Genomic DNA, 21080 nt, shown 5'->3' with positions numbered 1-21080 from the left:
TGAGTGTGAATGGTTGTTTGTCTATATGTGCCCTGTGATTGGCTGGGCCTGCCTATCGCTCGAAGACAGCTGGCATATAGGCTCCAGCATTGCCGCTACACTAGTGGGGATAAGAAAATGTAAAGAAAATGGATGGATAACCTAATTTTCCTCATATAGGTACGTATAGAGAGTCACATTTAGAGTTGAACTTGTCTTTTATTTTCAGTTTGTCCCATTAGATGTCCCCACAGCGGATCATGTGTTTCCATCTTGTCAGTGCCACTGCATTTCCTGTTTAATCACACATCTAGAAACCTCCTCTTTGCGCTTATGCTTCTTCTTCTCCCTCATTTAATCTGCTCATTTCTAATCCTGCCTGTCCTCGTCACACCCAATTAAAGCATCTTCAGCTCTACCACCTCCAGCTGTGCCTCCTGTCTGTTTGTCCGAGCTGAGGTCTCCATCTATAAGAATGCATCGACTCGCACATTTAGTGGTGTATAGATATGCCTCTCGGAGTTTCTAAATTGAACTCCCAAATTAAATATTCATAGCACTCTAGCTTTTAGTGGGCTTCCCCTTCACAAAGGTGCACGTAGGAGGAGGATGCTCCATTTGGCTTTGCGGAAGGGAGATTCCTTCACTCTTCCAGTCACCTCCCCCTCAACTTCCACCCCCTCCGCTCTGTGATGTGGCCGTGACGCACCACTATAATAAGCAAGAACCGCGATTCCCTCTGACGTCACAGCCTCTTCTGTATAAATTGCGGTGTGGCTGGAGCAAAGTCACTTTAGAGCTACTACAACCACTGAGGATTATTGGAGCCGACTTCGTTGGATTTTTTTTTTTGCAGTACCCAGTAAGTGATTTGATATTCGTATTCTAGTTAAGATTTTATGAAATGATATGAAATCACACTGTGGTGCCAGATCACACCAATAAGACATATGCACCATGTGTCCACAGGTCCTCTGTTTTTTAAGCACAATGACTTTGAACAAGAGCGACAGATTGCGAAGCATGGACAAGAGAAGAGGGAGCACCCCCTTCCCTATGAACATGGCCAACTTGCACAGGAGAAGCATGCCGGTGGACGACCGGGACCTGCACGCCACTACAGTGCCTCAAAGCGGACAAAGCGACGAGCTGTCCAAGCTTCTACGCTGCACCTACTCCCCCGGCGAGCAGCACCGGGGAAGTTGCGCCTCCGAATCCTCGGACTCGGTCATCTCCACCGGTAGCGAGGCTGACTCGCAAGTCTACAAGGTTGTTCTCCTCGGGGAACATGGAGTGGGGAAGTCCAGCCTGGCACGGGTCTTTGGAGGACTGGAGGATGCTGGTCACGATGGCGATGAAGCAGGTAAAATGATGGGGATGCAGATGATGAGTCATCATGCATTACACAGCATGTGTCACCTTCCAGCACAAAGGTCAATTAGTCATGCTGCATTCATTATCTTATCTTTAATGAAGTAAAAAATCTAAAGAAAAAGCCCACATTTTATTTTTGTAACTATAACAGTTATGGGAATCAGTGATGGATTGGCTTCTTATTGTTGCACGCAAGCGTGTGCATGTATTGATTATTGCTATTTCCATCTGCCAGGCACCAGGGCACAAATCAAACAGCATAAAACTAAGTAAAAATATGTTGTAAAAATACAAGTGATAAAGGATAATAATAATATAATAATACGTTTTATTTGTATAGCGCTTTTCAAAATACTCATAGACACTTTACAGATGAACGAAGTTGAATAAAGCAAGTAAACAGAATAGAAGACACAGCAAAATACAACATTCATTGGTTAATACACAGTTAAAACATGAGTAAAAGCGGGGCGGGGCACAGCAGTCAGATATAAAAAGTCCAATGTGTGGCTCAGGGGCCATTTGGAGTCCAAGGTTTATTTTATTGGCCTGTGTGGTGCATTTGGGGAAATCAAATTTAGCAAAAAAAAATAAATCCAGCAACAAAATAGTGCAAAAATGCATGATTTTAACATGCCAGCATGATTACTGATGTACACTGCAAAAAAGATGATTTATTATTTTTGTGTAACATATTACTTATCCCTCCCTACAGGAAACACGTATGACAGATCCATTGTGGTGGATGAGGAAGAAGCAGCTATTATGCTGTATGACATCTGGGAACAGGTGAGGTACATTTATATATACGGATTCATATCACATCGCATAAATGCATCACATGTTTAATCATGTATGAACAATTTGACTATTATTTTCTTTGAAGGATAACAGCCAGTGGCTAAAGGAGCAGTGCATGAGAATGGGCGATGCCTACATCATTGTGTACTCAGTAACAGACAAATCAAGCTTCGAGAAGGCATCAGAGCTGCGGATTCAACTGCGCAGAGCCAGGCAATCTGAAGATATTCCGATAATCCTTGTCGGCAACAAGAGTGACCTGGTGAGGTCCAGAGAAGTGTCAGTAGATGGTAAGTCAATAAGCATCTTGTATTTCGAGCTTTTGTGATGAAATCTGGTTTAAATGTTAAAAATGTCAGAGAAATAATACTTCCTCCGTTTTCTTCAGAGGGAAGCGCTTGCGCAGTGGTGTTCGACTGCAAGTTCATCGAGACGTCAGCCTCCCTTCACCACAACGTGCAGCACCTGTTTGAGGGCATCGTCAGACAAATCCGCCTGAGGAAGGACAGCAAGGAGGAGAATGCTCGGCGCATGGCTAACTGCAGGCGGCGAGAGAGCATCAGCAAGAAAGCCAAAAGATTTCTGGGCCGCATAGTAGCACGCAAGAACAAGAAGATGGCTTTCAGGCAGAAGTCCAAATCCTGCCATGACCTTACAGTTCTCTGAGAACCAGAAGTGACTCAAGGACTTTTATTCTTTTCTTTGGCCTCTGAAGACCCAACGCTGTGTGTGTGTGTGTGGTTTTTTTTGTGTTTTTTTTTCAACACTAACGGACTAATAGAGCTGTACAGATATATATTTTTAATTTTCAGACACCAAAAGTGAAGACTTGATTCATAGAAAACTGACAATGCTTGTCATATCATGTTAATGGTGTTCTCATGCATGAAGTTTTGCATATTTATTAAAATACATTGGTTTAATATGATCAGTTGTGCAACAAATCCACAAAAGCATTGCTTTTTTCCTAATACGTTGCAAAGATTGTCTTTCCTTTTTTTACTGGAAGGGAGATGTATAAATTATGACATGAATGATGTTGAATGCAACATAAATACATCTCATTATACTCAAGGATATAAAGCATCACAATACAGTCATGGAGTCACATATACTGTACTTGACAGGCGGTACGCAGGTTCGTTCCTCAGCCAAGTTCAATGAAGCCACAGCTCAAAGAGAATGGTCAGTTGTTTAAAACCTCTAAGTTCAGTTTGTGAAGCAATAAGTTATATTTGTCTTGTAGTCATTTTGGATTCTTTGTTTTGTTTTCATTGTTTCATTTTTTTCAATAAATCTGAAATAATAATACAACAGCTTCTATTGTTTTTACTGGAGCAAGAATCATTTGTTTTGGTTGACAGAAAGCGAGCCCATTGCATGCTGTTGAATATTCATTTGAGGCTATCAAAGGAAATGTGGTGCTCTGGCTTTGGTTTTACAATCAGGAAACATAGTAGTTAAGCATGTTTGGAGGTGTTAACCATTAATCCAGTGAAGGAGTACAAAAACACACTTTTTTTCCAGCCAATTTAAACTCTGCTCACACCTCGTAAAGGGATCACACTCATCATTTGGAGAAGGTAGGTTAGAACGCCTAAGTTCCTTTAGAAATGATACTGCATGCTACTTAAAGTTGTGCGTTTGTTCCAAGTGGATTGTTTACGCTTCAAATCAAATTCGTCTCAAGTTCATAAGTTACATATTTGCATCAATTGGAAAGATTTTCATGTTTGTGATTGAGTAACAAGAAGGACATTGTGTTGAGGCCATGTATGTTTGAAATATGTTGATATTCGCAGGTAGTCATGGTTGCTAACAAAGCTGGACCTCTGCTCGTGTTTGTTGTCACAGTAAGATGCTTATCTCAATCATCATGAAGTATTACATGTTATGCATGTGGTTAGAGGACTATGTGCGGAAAAAAATGTCATATCGCTTTTACAGGTGGTTATGAACATATTTGCATCTTCCTTGGGAGCTAATGTTAAAATTGGTGTTCCGGAGAATTATGATGGCATTTTCCCATGGTATTTAGCCAAGGTAAGACCTTTCTTTTCACAATTATTAAAAAAAAATGCTTTATTATCTTTTGATATGGTGCATGTTAGACCAACAGGTATGCATATGACGGGAATGGTGATTTAAAATGCGCCACTTCAGTTTTATGAACAGCAATACAGATGAATCAGTGTCCTTGGTCACAGAATATAAGTATAGTTTTATATGAACATTGCTAGCAGCAGAATTTATAATATATTCTGGCTTCCATCAAATCAAATAATAGTGTACCAGCTATGAAGGCATCAGTCTCTTTCTTTCCTCAGTCTGCACTCAAGGTTTAGGATGAGAGCAAATGCTGTCGTCATCCCCTGACTATAATAGGAGCACTCACAATTGCTTTTCAGACGTCAGACTTCTTCATGCAGTCCAGCTGGTCAGCAGGCAATATTGTCTTCATAACTGTCACTAAAGTGCCTTTTTGATTGGTTGCATTGTGTTTCCTTGACACATAACACATTTTCACTCACACATTCAGTGTTATTAACGCTTCAAATAGGATGGAGATGTTGGATAACAACACCACTTTGCCTTTTATGTTTTAAATGCATTACAAATAGTGTATATCTTAACATAAACCATGGGTTTTGCCAACACATCTGATTGGCTTTATGTTGTATTCTGCTTTATTCAAAATGACAATGTCATGAAAATGTGAATTTCAATCCAGTGGGCAAAGCAAACATGTGTTATTTTATTTGTTAGCTGCAAGCAGTTTGCTTTTTAAACTAACGTTGTGCTCTGCAGCTTCACAGCCTGACAGGCAATTACAGCGACTTAGTGGTAACAGGGGACGATGAAGGTATATTTGGAGTGGACGCTCAGTTCCTTTATGCTCTGAAACCACTGGACCGAGAGAAGCAGCCGTCCTACTCTCTCCAGGTATACATTTATGCATTCTGTAGCAGTTCTTAGTGAAATATCACACATCATACAACTTAAACTCAAATGATACAGTATCATTATTCAACTCATTTGAATATCTGATGGTAAATCTTATTTTCACTCTGTTGTATGTGTATTGTGTTGCATGCATAACACTATGCAAGGAGAAGTCTAGAACAGAGTGATGACCAAACAGTATTCCTGAGTTGAGGCCAGTCATTGCAGACAGCATTTGCAATTCCCTCAGAAATGTACAAAAAAGATGACTAAATAAATGGCACAATGTTGATGATTCACATATGACAGCATTACACAGCAGCAGGTCTGGAAAAATAGTCGACCACTGAAGGTCAGCATGTGAGAGCTCCAGCATACATGCGACCCTAGTGAGGATAAGCGGCATAGAAAATAGATGGATGGATGGTTGGTTGGTTGTTAAAATCTGGGTGTGGGATATTTTATGACAAATGTCCGCTTAACATTTCTATGCATGCATATAATTGGCCCTGATAAAGATTAAGACAGAGAAACATGGGCATCATAGGTAAATCCTTAACCGGGAACTGCGCTTTTTTGCAAATTCACAATCATTCAAATCATTCACAATCCTATGTGAAACATAAACACATATTTCTTTCCTGTCTTTGATTTGATATATGATATGAAGATATGATGGGGCAATTCATACAAAAATATGCATGCTGGTTCAGACAGTTACATTAAATAGCGGTTGCTATGATTGCTTATTGCATTGAAATATGTCTGACACTTGTGAAGTTTTGGTGGCATGTGTGCACTGCGCACCTGTCAGCCAATTTACCACTGTGCAGAGGGTGCCTGCACCAAGAATACACCAGGTTGGAGCTGGCAGTGTTTCATGGCACCTTTTGCGTGCTGTTTTGTCATGATATTGTCACTGCGTCAAGCTGAAAATGTGGAAACCTCCCTTGGTGCGCTGCCACGGCCATCTCGGCGCAACCCAGTCCCCCAAATTACCAATTGCACAGAGGTGCATGGGGTCTGGCACGCTCTGCCACCTTGCACTGTGGTACTAAATTAGAGCTCTCAAAGTTTATTGAATTAAAATGTAGCACAAATTGTTTAAGGAAGTTATTTTATATCACTAACAAAATGTCTTTGTAATATTTATTTACTGGTATTTTTTCGTAAAATTTACTCTGCTCCTAAGAATGCACCATGTGGATCTCCATCAAATACATTTATTAATTCATTCATTCATTTTCTACCGCTTTTTCCTCACGAGGGTCGCGGGTGGTGCTGGAGCCTATCCCAGCTGTCTTCGGGCGAGAGGCGGGGTACACCCTGGACTGGTCGCCAGCCAATCACAGGGCACCATCAAATACATTTGTTTTTCTATTTTTATTCTTACATGGTGCTTTTTTGGTCTTAGGCTTGAATCGTGCAAAGTGTGTGCAGCAGAACTGTACTTTAAAAGTGAGCAAAATGTTGGCAGTTTAAAAAAAAATCTAATTTTAAATAAAAGCAGGGTTATTATTTTTGTTTTTGAATTATTTGTATCTAATTTATTTTTTGCAATGAGAATTTCTCAGATCAATAATCTGTCTGTGTCCATCTACCTACCTTCCAACTGACCAAAATACCTACCTACCAACCTACCTACCCACCTTAAAGCATACTGTGAAAATGTGCCTTCAATGTTGTTTGATAAGTGTGTGTGTGTGTGTGTGTGTCTCACAAGGTATCTTTTAGAACATCAGGGCAACGGCAGAGCTTCACGGTCGAAGTGTGCGTCATTGACAAGAACGACAATGTGCCCACTTTCATTCAGGAGAGCATGAGAGGCAGCGTGCAGCTTGGGCTTCTCAAAGGTAAGTGCGCATCACAAGGTTCATCTGGATCACGGTAAAAATAAACCAAATAACCCTAATGGGAGTAAAATGTTATATAAGAAGAAATATGTACCAGACTCATTGAAGATATACTTCAACTAGAAAGAGTGCATGCAGCAAACAAGTATATAGTGCAATGCAATGCTTTTTCCACTTCACTGTATGTGTGATTGAGGGGTTAGGCCACACAGCTAGGAGACCGGTGTTCGAGTCCCCCGAGATCTCTGTGTGGAGTTTGCATGTTTCTTCAGGTACTCCGGTTTCCTCCCACATTCCAAAAACATGCTAGGTTAATTGGCCACTCCAAATTGTCCATAGGTATGAATGTGAGTGTGAATGGTTGTTTGTCTATATGTGCCCTGTGATTGGCTGGCGACCAGTCTATGGTGTACCCCGCCTCCCGCCCGAAGACAGCTGTGATAGACTCCAGCATTCAACTTTCTTGCCGACCTTCAAAATGACAACAGCAGTGCTCAACAGTGCTCAAACTCACAACACACGTTACTCCGTCATTGTCCACGCAAGCAAAACAACACTCAACAAACACCAGAATTCTCAACATTAACGTCACACATGCATGTAGTTGCATTCACTTAATTTTGTTCAATTAATACACGACTCTTGCATGTAAGATTAATCAGTAAATACCATTGCAATGGTAGTCTAACATAGCCGTAATTATGTGTCAATTATCATTTTTCTGCTCAAACTGTGCAATGAAACAGTGGAATGTACAGTATACACTTAAAGTACTGTAAAATATTGGAAAGTTTTTTGGTATAGTCCCTGTGTTTTGTATTTCTGATGGTTTTACTGTGATAATTACGACAATATGTTGTGAATATCATTTCATATTGCTGGAATTGCTAAATTAGCTGGGGGTGTGGCATGATGGCGAGCGTCTGGTGGCCGGGCTTGCACCCATGCACAGCCAGAAGAGGCAACATGGGTCACCCCTTGTTGTTCATAGAAGGGGTCAACGCTCCTGTTGGCAGTTACAGTGAGAAGAAAGGTGGAAAGGTGTGATTGGGGGGAATGACCACCCTGACCTGAACCAAAGGGGTGCTTTGTTATTACGCTTGAACACCATTAAGATATGCCTTTATTCGTCCCTCAGTGGGGAAATTTGCAAGTATAAAAGTGTCCACATGTGCACATGGGACCAGGACACCATAGGCTGCAGTTTGATGATTAACTTTATTGTTCTGTCATCGGACTTGCATGCTTTGGACACTTGGGTGAAGAGAGGGGCGGAGCTGTCAACCAATCACCACTTGGTGGTAAATTGGCTCCGATGCTGGGGGAGGATGCCGGACCTAGCAGGACCAAACGCATTGTAAAGGTCTGCTGGGAATTTCAACTCCCACCTCCAGAAGAGCTTCAGACATTGAATCCGAGTGGGCCACCACTCCATTATATTGTGCCTCCATTATCAAGGCGAAAGTTTGTAACTTGGAATTTGGGGAAGCCAACTTCTGGTAGGCTGTAGAGATTCTGAACCACAATCTGCAATCTCAGGAGGGGGAAGAGGTATACTGTCAATGCCTTGTATACTGGGGATAGTGGGGCGCTGTTGTAAACCGGTGAAAGGAACCTCAGAAAATAAATCTTTTTGTCACATCATACCAAGACCCAATGTCTCTTCTCAGGGATACCCTTCATGCAGGTGGAGGCGCTGGACCGTGATGACCGCAAAACTGCCCATGCTGAGCTACGTTTCCGTCTGATGGAACAGACACCCAGAATCCCTTCCCCTCAAATGTTCTTCATTGACTCTATCACTGGAGAGGTTTCCCTCACCGAGGACGGTTAGTCCTGTATTGGCACTGCTTGGAAGTTCCCTTTGTTGATCTACTTCTTTCTCTTTCAGCTTTTCCCTTCAAGGGTCACTACAGCAAATCAGTCGCTTCCATCCAACCCTGTCTTCTGCATCTGTTTCTCTCACACCAACTCCTTCACTACATCCATAAACATCCTCTTTGGTCTTCCTCTACGCATCCGACCTGGCAGCTCTAAACACAGCATCCTTCTAACAATATATTCACTATCTCTCCTCTGGACATGTCCGAACCATCTCTCTGACATCTCTCTAACTCTCTCTAACATGTAACGTCCCTCTGATGTACTCGTTCCTGATCCTATCCATCTTGGTCACTCCCAATGAGAACCTCAGCATGCTTATCTCTGCTATCTCCAGATCTGATTCCTGTCTTTTCTGGAAGTGCCCTTTGTTAACAACGACAAAAAATAGACAGGATGGTGTCCATTTTTTTACCCGATCTTGCTCAAAATTGTCAGTCTCCTAAAGATGTGTACCTTTTGGTGAAATCTCAAGTCAGACCAACCTATGGGGTCAAACTTTGAGTTGTAATTTAAGTACAGTAAACCTCGGATATATCGGACTCGGATATATCGGAAATTCGCTCACAACGGACAGATAAAAAAGAACCAATTTTTCTGTAATGCATTTCCAATAAAATTCATTGCATATATCAGATTTTTTATAACGGATTTTGCCTATTTCTGACAAAATATCCAGTCCCGTTCCAATTTCCCTCGCATATATCGGATGGCCGCATCGTGGCCTTTGATCCATCTTTGATCCATGTTCACAGCCAAAGCTGAAGATTATAACATCTTTGTATAAATTACAGACATGTACATGAGCATGTACAACGAAATAAAAAAAAAAATTCTCAAATCTGTAGAAATGCCTTCTTGTTGCTATTAGCGAGGTTTAGAAACCAAACGATAAACGTAAGTGCAAACGATAATGACGTCACATGCTATTGAAATGTATGGGAACTTGCCAATAAAGTTAAATTCTCATTACCTTACGTCTCTTTTCATTGCCCAGTCCAGTTACATTGGAAACATAGTCAAGGAAGTGCCTTTTTATAACGGATAAAATCTGATTTATGCATATACCGGATATAAATCCGATATATGCGTAAAACGGACATTTTCCGGTATACGCATATAACGAATTTCGCTTATATCGGACAAAACCAGCGGGAACAATTGAATCCGATATATCCGAGGTTTACTGTACTACCAAGTGGTGTATTTGTTAGACAAATAATAGCACAAGCATCACAATATGGTTGCATGTTTTGCCAAATTTTCACCCTATTTTGTACAGCGCTTAGTAGAGTACAACAGTCATCTTACACAAACAAATATATGTTGTATATGTTTATAATGAAAAAAATAGGACATCTGAATGGACACCGTAACGCTGTTACAGTTACAGTTGTAATTGCACATTTGTCACACACCAGAGCAGCTTTCCAGGGCCTAGAGAGCAACTGTTAGCTGCTTTATTCCATGATATTTCAGTCGTGACAATGGATGGGATGCATTGGGGAGGAGTGTGCGATGGTTCACTTTCCAGTCTCCATCCCTATCCTGGCCACTTTCTTAACATGTCAGTCCCTTATAGTTGCGGTCAAAGGTCAAACTAGTCAATCTATAAATATACTGTCAGGTGTCATAGTGTATTGAAACGTGCTTGTACCCTCACCAGGAGCCTCAACACTGGACCCTGAGATGTGCGGCAGATATAAACTGTCAGTGATGGTGAAGGACATGGCCGGGAAGTCAAATGCATTCTTCACCACTGGAATTGTTACAGTTGAGGTCACCGGGAATACTTGGGCATCGCCTGATCCTGTACGATTACAGGAGAACCTCCCGGGCCCGTATCCCATCCCAATCTCCCAGGTGAGCCTGTTTACTCTGATACGCCGGAAACAGAGAATTTATGCTCATTGTGTTCCATCTATGATATTGTGTTACAATGAAACAAACTGTCAATAATCTGAAGAGAATAAAGCGGCATCACATTGCCAGTTGCTGTTTTTAGGGCCTCTCGGGTCCTCCTAAATGAGCAAATACTGAATTATTGATACTGTTGAAATGCCATGGAACCTTTCTGGCTACATCCTGGCATCACTTTTAACTCCCATTATCACTCAATTGCCCTCCGACCACTAGTTCCAATGGGTATTTACAAATTAAAATGTAAATGGGATGTGTACTTCACATTTTACATCATATCATAGCTTGTATTGTTGTTTAGAATTAACATCTGATTGAAGGTTATACTTGTTATTCATGGCTATCAATTGTTGTACCGTATCACCATTCTGTAGCTAATTCCTGACTACATGTATAGATATTAACCCCTTACACATAGTGTTGCACTTGGGAGAACTACTGCACGTCATCACCTGAATGGCAAAACACATTCAGAAAATGGCTGAAAAAAAGGCGCTTGTCAGTACGCACCGCAGGTACTGTACATCACAATACCTCCCATCCACCTCCTGCTTTCCCTCTCTTCCCACACACTCGCCCTCCGCCTCTCATCTCTGCTGTTATAACAGCCCCATCCACCCACTGAACATGTGTGGATTCACAAGTGTAGGAGCTTTTGATTGCCTTGTCGGAAATTATTGCACGTGTAGTTCAGGTTAAATCGGGGTGATGGGGTAATAGACCATGCTCCCTGCTTGTATACTGTAGGCAAAAAGTGCCTTTATGTAGGCTACTGTATGTAATGACATTTTGTTAAAATATTCATAAAACACTATCGGTTAGAAGTAAAAAAAAAAAAAGAAAAGTATGAATCTTACTGGGGAAAGCCTCACTTCGCCCCCACGCTAAATCATTCCTAAATTGTGTTAAGTGGGCGGTCGGACAAACCACTCAAATGACACATCTAGAGGTCGTCATATTCAAGTACTCTCTCTGTGAATCCCACCTACTCGATATTGCCTGGAAATACATAAAGATACCATGATCACCTCTCGCTTATCACTCTTGTCCAACACGTTTTATTATGATGCTAATCTCTTTTTCAAGTACAATTTTGACAAAATATATTCTCAGTCATTCTAAAATTATATTTCAGCTCATACTTGAACATTTCTTGCAAACCTGTTGACTATTTACTACGGCTCGTGTTGCAAGATTATACCGGTGTGCTTTATTAGAACTGTACAATATGTGCTTTATGTCTTCAAGTCTAACCTACCTGGATGTTCCCAGCGTCAGTGAGTGTCGTGCGGCTATTTTTGTCATCGGAGTTGACCAGCTGCAGAGCCATTTTAGTGTCCAAGCAAAATCTGTAGTAATTCTACATTTGATCAAAACTACTGAATATTGAATATTTATATATATATATATATTTATATTTATATATATATATACTGAATATTTGTCAGATCAAAACACATAGCTGGTCAGACTTGTCTAAACCCTTAATGTGTTTTCATTTTAGTGTCCAAGCAAAATCTGTAGTAATTCTACATTTGATCAAAACTACTGAATATTGAATATTTATATATATATATATTTATATTTATATATATATATACTGAATATTTGTCAGATCAAAACACATAGCTGGTCAGACTTGTCTAAACCCTTAATGTGTTTTCATTCATCTGGTAATCTGGTTTCATTCATTTGAGGCATACATACAGTTTACATCAGGGGTCTCAAACTCAATTTACTTGGGGGCCACTGGAGCTTGGGTCTGGGTGAGACTGGGCCGCATCAGGTTTTCCAAAAACAAAACAAAAAAACGCATTTATTAAAAACCAAAAAATTTTTAAAAACTTTGCTTTGGTTCCAATTTTCTACAAGAAAAGCTTTGATAAAACGTTCCACTGTTCTCAAATATCTTGTTTTTTATTTTTCTACACAAAATAAGATGAAAAATAAATAAACAAATAAAAAATAAAGAAAATCAATCAATCAGTAATAAATAAATTAATATAATAATAATAATAACCCGGCAAATAATAAAAACTTGAGAAATCACATATAGTTGGTGGGTAGACAAATTATTTTTTTAAAATTAACAAAGCATTATTAGAGCCCTGTAGACATGACAAAACACGACTATAGTCACATTTATACTCTTTATTTACAACATATTGTGCAACTGCAGGGTCTTGAGACACATGCTAACTCGCAAACTAGAGAGCTATCGACCTAAACGGTAGCCTTCAAGTTATTTCCTTTAAACTTAAATAGCCAAATACCACTTCCACACGGATAGGGAGGATAACAATTAACAGTTATTTAACCTTTAACATGTACATTAATCAAACGTAATAATTTTTTCTGGGTACATGATACCATACAGCATCCATATCAAACTTGCGCGGGCCGCACTAACATTAAACTTTCATATTTGACTTCCATATTTGGCCCGCAGGCCGCGTGTTTGAGACCCCTGGTTTACATTGAATGCTTCATGTTGCAATTCACAATTGCACATGTCCGTAAAGGAGTCGGAAGTAGAATTTATTCAATCCTACTCTCTCTCCAATCTCATCAATTGCTAATGTTCCCTAAACATTGAGGGAACCAAATTACCAAATTTAAAACTAAATTTAAATGGGCCAAGGAAACCAAATTAGCAAATTTGATTCACATTGTATGGACTTATTTCAGAAGCAAAATGCGAATGAAGGGTTTGAAAAGCGTGCTACCTTTTCTTTACTACTTCTCTATTCGTCTTATTTCTAGGTGCATGTGTGAGTGAAATGCTCACACTGTACAGCCCCAATCCAGATCGTTGATATATTTGATATCACTCTTGCTTCTCCTGGACTTCATTTAGTCCTTTGTATCGTTCCATGCTTCCTCAAGTCTTGTGCTTTCTTGGCGATGTCAGCGTTTTTGTCAGATGCTCATCCATGTAGGCCTTTGATTGAGCTGACAAATCTTTAAGTAAATTTAATCAAAGTAGCAAGAAACTGTTTAACAATCGTAGACGGTGTGAACACCATTAGTTGGATTGCGAGGTGTGCTTACAGCACTTAATGTGCGCTTCCAATAATAACTTGCACGTGCCACTTCCACATTACTGTATTATTATTCATAGTAGAGATACCTTGGTTCGCAGTCTGATTGGATTCTGGCTGCCCTCTTCTCACGATACAGTTTTTCTGCAAACAAAATATCTCATTTTAATCTTGATGGATCTCAAGTGATGAGGTCTCACGACACGCTATTAGGTAATTTAATACAAACGATCACCTGACATCAACTAGCTTTCCTGGTGAAACATGCATGGGTCTTCAAAGTGTGGCCCAAGGACCATCTGTGAAAAGTGGCTCATTGAAGAAATAAAATAGTTATAGTTAATTTTTTTCATTGTAAATATCAAATGACAGCTGCAAAGCAGTGACGTAAACAGACAAAGACAAGTAGAAGGCTAATTTCATTCTGTTATCTACCACATGCTTTTGATTGCCTGCCTAAAAGTTTGATTGTGGAAAGTAATCAGTAAAAGCACTTGAGCTCAGTAATGCAATCTACTGAGACTTTGGAGTGGAAGCGAGGTGCCAGTCCCTGTGAATGAGTTAGTCAAGGCTCTTTGCTGCATTGCATGACTTTCAGTACAAATCAGATTTGTTGCATGCAAAGTGGATGTGTGCGAATTTGTCATGAGCACTTAATCTATGATCTCATCATATTCAAATACATGTGCAGCTAATTGGTTCCTTGAGTGGTACAGCGGAGTGAGCACTAAATTTAATTTAAATGAGTGTCATAAATAAAACAGCGTCACACAGCTTTTATAGTGGCAACAATGACAGCGGTGCTATGGATAGATAGATAGATAGATAGATAGATAGATAGATAGATAGATAGATAGATAGATAGATAGATAGATAGATAGATAGATAGATAGATAGATAGATAGATAGATAGATAGATAGATAGATAGATAGATAGATAGATAGATAGATAGATAGATAGATAGATAGATAGATAGATAGATAGATAGATAGATAGATAGATAGATAGATAGATAGATAGATAGATAGATAGATACACTTTTTGGTGCATCACTGATAACAATGCCGTTAGCAACTGCAAGGAGGTTGTCACAGAGGGCTTTTTGATTCAGAATCTGTCAAGGTCTATGACGACGGTATCGCTTTTTTTAAAAAAAATAAACAATTCTATTCTTTGTCCTGCAATTAGTCATTCGTCACGACAGTGGGGGTGGGCTTCAGATGCATGTTAGCCCTGCGTCAATTGCCTTTGTCATACAGGAGGCAAAAATCAATATTAAAAAAAAAAAAATCAATATATGGAACTATCACAATATGTAATCCTATGATGAATTATCATGCACTCGCAGTGTATGTTTTTTTATATTATTAAAATAATTTTAAAAAAGTGCATGTTTTTTTTTATTATTAAAATACTGCAGTGTATGTTTTTTATATTATTAAAATAATATAAAAAAGTATGTTTTTTATATTATGAAAATAATATTAAAAAACATACACTGCGAGTGTCTGATAATTCATCATAGGATTACATATTGTGATAGTTCCATATATTGATTTTTTTTTTAATATTGATTTTTGATTTTTGATAATATTGATTTTTGATTGATTTTTTGATACAGCAGGTATAATTTCACCGCTCTCCCTCAGTGAGTTTTCATTTTTTATTACCTGGGAGGTGTTCCTCACAAATGTGGCAAAAAACTGGTCACAAAAGAAGAAGAAGAAGGAAAAAAATGCTGCGTAATACAGTGAAGTTCATTCATTCATTCATTTCTACCACTTTTCCTCACGAGGGTCGGGAGCCTATCCCAGCTGTCTTCAGGCGTGAGGCGGGGTACACCCTGGACTGGTCGCCAGCCAATCACAGGGCACATATAGACAAACAACCATTCACACTCACATTCATACCTATGGATAATTTGGAGTCGCTAATTAACCTAGCATGTTTTTGGAATGTGGGAGGAAACCGGAGCATTGTGCAGTGGGGCCCGGTGAAAACCCATGCATGCACGGGGAGCCGAGGGTGGAACTGAACCCTGGTCTCCTAGCTGTGAGGTCTGCGCGCTAACCACTAGACAACCGTGCCGCCCTGCAGTGAAGTTAAATTGAAAAATGTCAAGGCATAGTTGAAATCAAAAGTGTGTCCTCACTTTGACTTTTATAGCATGGATGAGAGAATACTGGACTTTTGCAGGATCTAAGTAGTGTAGCACAAAAATATGACACACAGACGGCACGGAAAGTCATCTTGTTTGTCACCACGCTCGTGGAGTAATGTTGGTTTTTCTATTGAAAAGCTAATTGTTGTATGATTCAATCAAGAGATGTGTTTAGTTAAAAACCCTGTTAAGAGTTATGGTTCACTAAGAAATGGTAATGGTTTAATTTCATTTGAACATGCATCAGATTACAAGAATGCATTGAATGCATCACATAATCAGCTCACAGTTCCACATGTCCAAAAGGAGTAGGAAGAAGCAAAGCTTATTAAATCCTACCCCTCCATCTGGTACTTTTACAATCAGTAACTGTTACATTTGTTCACTTCCTGCTTTCCATAATAAGGTTTAAGTTTTTTTTGTTTTTTATTCTTTAATATTTAATACCGAAGTACAAGGTGATATGACCTTACAATGACATAATGGGTACCATAGTAAGTGTCAATATAGTGATATGTATAGCAATACTCTGTATTTAGCAAACATCAACTGCTTGTATTGTTTCTTGAATTGGCTCATCATTGTGCATTGTTTGAGGTCCTTACTCAATCCATTCCATAGTTTGATTCCACATACTGAAATGCTATGGGTTTTTAACATAGTCCTAGCATATAAGTGTTTCAAATTTAGTTATTTAGTTTAGTTCTTCCCTGAGATCATATTTCTCCTAAAGATATACAGTACAGTAATGTCTTGTTCATCATGATGAATTGATTCCAGTATGAAATCCCCATAAGCAGTGTAGTGCATCAACAGTGATTTACTTCAAGAGTTCTGGTCGGATTTCGGTGATGAAGAACGTAGTCCTCCTACTTAAGGCTTGAACTTTTACACAATATTTTATTCTTTTCACATGGCTCTGTACATGAGTGTATTGTTTGAATCTCCCTTCCACTCTGTGTGATCGAAACTATTATCCCACTTGAGTACTTTCAACTCCCAACATGTCAGCTTTATTTATGTCTGTCAGTGACGGATACAAAATATGAATTCAGAATTTGCAATGTTACATTCATTATTATTTTATCACTGAAACATAGATTATTTTATGTTCAAACACACTAACACTGAGAGGCAGCTATCCGGGTGACGTTTTGATTTGTATACAAAAAGCATGGCGTAATCTCCAAAACAAGGGGAAAGTGTCTGACAGTGGATTGAGGAGATACACGTGCCGCTTGTGCTGGCCTCCACTCCTTGTTGGGTGCTGTTTGATGGCTACTGAGGCTCTTTCAGCCCCACTGCACAATGCTCGGTCAAGGGCTGTAAAGCAGAATGGAAAATCCCCTTCAGCCTGCATAGTTAGTTTTGGCAACACTCTCTGTTCCATTGTTCATTGTCAGTTCAGTTGGCTCTTTCTCATGTAAACAACTGGTAGCGTAGCTTTGCACACAGGACAGCTTAAATGGCATAAATATTCACCTTTTGTTGCATATGTTAAGCAAATTTGCTATATATTTTTTTCTTTTTTTCAATTAATAATGTAATTCTGAAATACAAAATATGAGTTGTGGCTACCTGTATTTTTGGTCAGGTGAAGCAAGCATGGTTGGTTTGTTAGGGTTGAAATAAGCTATGAAAATAACTGTTACAAAAATGTAAATGTAATTTTCAATCTGTAAAAGTAGAAAAAAAACTTTGGTGACCATTGCTATATTTGCTATGATTGTATAATACAGTTCCTTGAATTGATAGCACTTCATGTTGAGTGTGGATGTTTATGCAGGTGAAATGGAGTGGAAGTCGAGTAGAGTACAGTCTGGAGGGGGAGTTTCCAGAGATGCTCTTCACCATCAGTAGGGAAGGAGTCATTTATCTCAACGCCCCCCTGGACAGAGAAACACAAGACCAGGTCTGTAAAGCCTGCAAACTAAACATCTCCAGCACCTAACAATGACTGCTCTGCTTATAATTAATGTTGAAAAGTATAAACATGGCCACATTTGCGGTTACACTGCTCTGTATCTACAAGCCCATGTTTCTGCTTTGAAACTTCATTTATTAGCTGTCAAAGACAACTAGTTTTTTTCCCTTTAAGACATCTGTAATACGATACTCTTCAACATTTAACAAGTATTTGTAGGCAGATTCTAAATTAACGATGTGTTCAGGTACTGATCAGAGTGATGGCCTAGGGGAAGAAACTAAGCGGAGGAGTTTGAACAGTTTGTGTGCATTGATGTCCCCGGCCCACTTCCTGGCCCTGGGCCGATACAGGACTTATATGGAGGGAAGGTCTGCAATTTCTGGGCAGATTTAATGGTCCTTTTGGAGTCTCTTCCTGTCCTGTTTGGTTGCAGATTCCAGTGATGGAATTGCACAGACTGAATGATTGCCGTGTAGAACTGGATCAGCAGACCTTTTTACGTACAATGCACTGAAAAAAATGGTTGTTGAGTGAACATAATTTTATGAAATGGTTGCACGGAATAATTTGACCAGAAACTAAATTTTTGATAATGTTGACTGAACTAATAATGTTCAAGTATAGTCAAATAAATTACATTACAAAACACAACCTCAACTATTTTGAGTAGATTTTACTCATTTTTAAGTAAATCAAATAAATGAATCCTACTTCAGCTGACTTCAGGCGAGATACATACGAATGTGCCCTGCAATTGACTCCAGGGACCATAGTATACCCTGCTTCTCGCCTGAATTCAGCAGGAATTGGCATTTTTTTTTTCTTTTTTCTTCAGCTGGAATTGGCTCAACTTATTGAAGTACATTAGACACATGGGTTTAGTTTGCCTTCCTAAAAAATATGAGTAAAATCTTCTCAAAAATAGTTGAGATTGAGTTTTACAATATAATTTATTTTACAATACTTAGAAATTATTAGTTGAGTCAACATAATTAAAATATCTAAATTCAGATAAAATTACACTGTATCATAGTCACTTCATTGCAATACCGTACATATTACTGTTATTATATATTGTCACATCCATACTGTGCATAGTGTTTATAATCTGTATAATCTGCAATAGCCATATTACAGTCATTTATATCCCTGTACATATCCTCACTGTATTATAGTCACAGCCTGTTATAGTTTGTACATAGATCTGTCCATTTACAGCTCTATTCTATTTCTACGTTTACTTACTACTAAGGTACTTGTAAAATTGCACTTCTGGTTGGATGCTAACTGCATTTTGTTGCCCTGTACAAGTGACATGAGGAATAACAATAAAGTTGAATCTAATCTAATCTAAAAAAAAAAAACTTAAATCCATCCATCCAACCATTTTCTATGCCGCTTAATATCACTAGCGTTGCGGGTATGCTGGGGCCTATCTCAGCTGTCTTTGGGTGAGAGGCGGGGTACACCCTGGATTGGTCGCAACCACTTACAATAATAAAATTATGTTCATTTTTTTTTATGTTCCATTTTTTTCAGTGTTTTTATGTGTGATGACCACTTTAGGTCCTGGGAATTTGTGGTTCCCAAAACCCTGAAGGTGTCCACATGAGACAATGTGCTGTCAGGCATTATTATTACAGTCATCTCCGCTCCAAATAGTTCTGAGTTCTGAGTTCTAGAGGAGCAAGTTGGTCCACCTCCCATCTGTGTGCGGACTCCTCTCTGTCCCGGATGAGACTGTCATGTTGTCTACAGAAGGGTCTGCTGTGGTGCAATCATTTGTTTTGAGAGAGAAGAGCTGTGGTGAGAGAAGACACCATTGGGGAGTGCTGGAGTACTGGTAGTATGGAAACTGAATGTGATGCTCCCCAGCCTCACCTCCTGGATCCTGTCAGCCAAGAAGCTGGTGATCCCCTGACAGGCAGAGGCTGAGACAGTAAGCTAGGAAAGCTCCTGGTTGAGAATCTCATGAATGATGGTGTTAAACGCCAAGCTGAAGTCCACAAACAGGACCTTTGCATATGTCCCTGAAGAGTCGAGGTGTTGCAGGATGTAGTGCAGTCCCATGTTGACTGCATCACCTACCAACCTATTTGCCCTGTAGAAACCCGCAAAGAGTTCAAGACTTGTGGATCACATGTAAATATTAAACAAAATGTCTTTTTGCGGATTCAGTTTGTGATCAGCATCGTGGTGGAGCGTCCAGACGGCCGAGAGATTGCCAAGCCGGTGGAATTAAGGGTGATGGTGGGCGACGCCAATGACAACAGACCCACATTTCCACAGGCACAGTATCACACTGTGGTCAAGGAACTGGCAGCTCGAGGTAACAGAACAGTCACTTCTTGTATAAATATATTTACACAGTAATACTATGCAAATGTTTTGGGGTACCAACAGTATAATAATAAAATACTAGGAAAGACAATGGCATTAATTCACATTTCTATTCCAGGCCTTACCGATACGTATGTTAAGAACTTAAGATCATGGTTAACTTATGTATAGTCTTAACGTGCATACAACCCAACTATAATTATGAAATTGACAATAAAACAGCAGCCACAGCAAATAGTGCTCCATATTGCTGCTATCACTGCTAATATTGCTACTTTGGCTGAATATCATTTTTTTGTACTCTAGTTAAAGAAACCAAGAAATAATTACCTACACAAACATACTAACTCCTTATTTCTAAAATCACAAATACTTCAACTTGCTCATATAGTTAATCTTCAAACAGCTAAAATAATGCATAAGGCTAAAAACAACCAATTAGCTAAAAATGTCATCCAATACTTCTCTACAAGAGAGGAGAAATATGATCTCAGGGAAGAAGTACATTTGAAACACTTATATGCTAGGACTACGTTAAAAAGCCATAGCATTTCAGTATGTGGAATCAAACTATGGAATGGATTGAGTCAGGACCTCAAACAATGCACAACGATGAGCCAATTCAAGAAACAATACAAGCAGTTGATGTTTGCTAAATACAAGGATGAAGAGTCTTGAACCAGTCATGATGTGCAATATATATCACTATATTGACACTTACTATGGTACCCATTATGTCATTGGATGCTCATATCACCTTGTACTTTGGTACGAGGTACATTATTGAAAAAAAATTGTAATATGTAATAAATTGTATTATGGAAAGCAGGAAGTGAACAAATGTAACAGTTACTGATTG

General features: G+C 39.2%; 2 protein-coding genes across 2 annotated transcripts in view; both read left to right on the top strand.

Moving 5' to 3' along the window:
* Positions 1 to 741: 741 nt before the first annotated feature.
* On the top strand, positions 742 to 3462 carry rrad (Ras-related associated with diabetes). The gene is made up of 5 exons (XM_058089185.2): positions 742 to 841; positions 949 to 1342; positions 2069 to 2142; positions 2240 to 2444; positions 2543 to 3462. The coding sequence occupies exons 2-5, from the start codon at positions 970 to 972 to the stop codon at positions 2818 to 2820; spliced, it is 930 nt and encodes a 309-aa protein (XP_057945168.1). The 5' UTR covers positions 742 to 841; positions 949 to 969; the 3' UTR covers positions 2821 to 3462.
* Positions 3463 to 3696: 234 nt separating this feature from the next.
* Positions 3697 to 21080, top strand: part of cdh16 (cadherin 16, KSP-cadherin) — a 38238-nt gene continuing 20854 nt past the window's right edge. Inside the window, exons 1-9 of the mRNA XM_058089181.2 lie at positions 3697 to 3741; positions 3961 to 4007; positions 4102 to 4197; positions 4963 to 5097; positions 6821 to 6950; positions 8621 to 8779; positions 10498 to 10694; positions 17741 to 17866; positions 20060 to 20210. Coding sequence (XP_057945164.2) covers positions 3963 to 4007; positions 4102 to 4197; positions 4963 to 5097; positions 6821 to 6950; positions 8621 to 8779; positions 10498 to 10694; positions 17741 to 17866; positions 20060 to 20210 — 1039 coding nt within the window. The 5' untranslated portion in view covers positions 3697 to 3741; positions 3961 to 3962. The remainder of the gene's footprint in view (positions 3742 to 3960; positions 4008 to 4101; positions 4198 to 4962; positions 5098 to 6820; positions 6951 to 8620; positions 8780 to 10497; positions 10695 to 17740; positions 17867 to 20059; positions 20211 to 21080) is intronic.

Source organism: Doryrhamphus excisus, linkage group LG13 (genome assembly GCF_037039965.1).
Source record: "Doryrhamphus excisus strain RoL-2023G ecotype Guam linkage group LG13, RoL_Dexc_Guam_v1.1, whole genome shotgun sequence".
Classification (NCBI taxonomy): Eukaryota; Metazoa; Chordata; class Actinopteri; order Syngnathiformes; family Syngnathidae; genus Doryrhamphus; species Doryrhamphus excisus.
The sequence above is the reverse complement of the archived record's forward strand: the minus strand, read 5'-3'. Positions and strand labels throughout refer to the sequence as shown.

What these genes read in the sequence shown, in the direction of transcription:
- rrad (XM_058089185.2), top strand. Translation starts at nt 970, where the DNA reads ATGACTTTGAACAAGAGCGACAGATTGCGAAGCATGGACAAGAGAAGA. An exon ending in TCACGATGGCGATGAAGCAG is followed by an intron (nt 1,343 to 2,068) that starts GTAAAATGATGG and finishes CCCTCCCTACAG; the next exon opens with GAAACACGTATGACAGATCC. An exon ending in TGTATGACATCTGGGAACAG is followed by an intron (nt 2,143 to 2,239) that starts GTGAGGTACATT and finishes TTTTCTTTGAAG; the next exon opens with GATAACAGCCAGTGGCTAAA.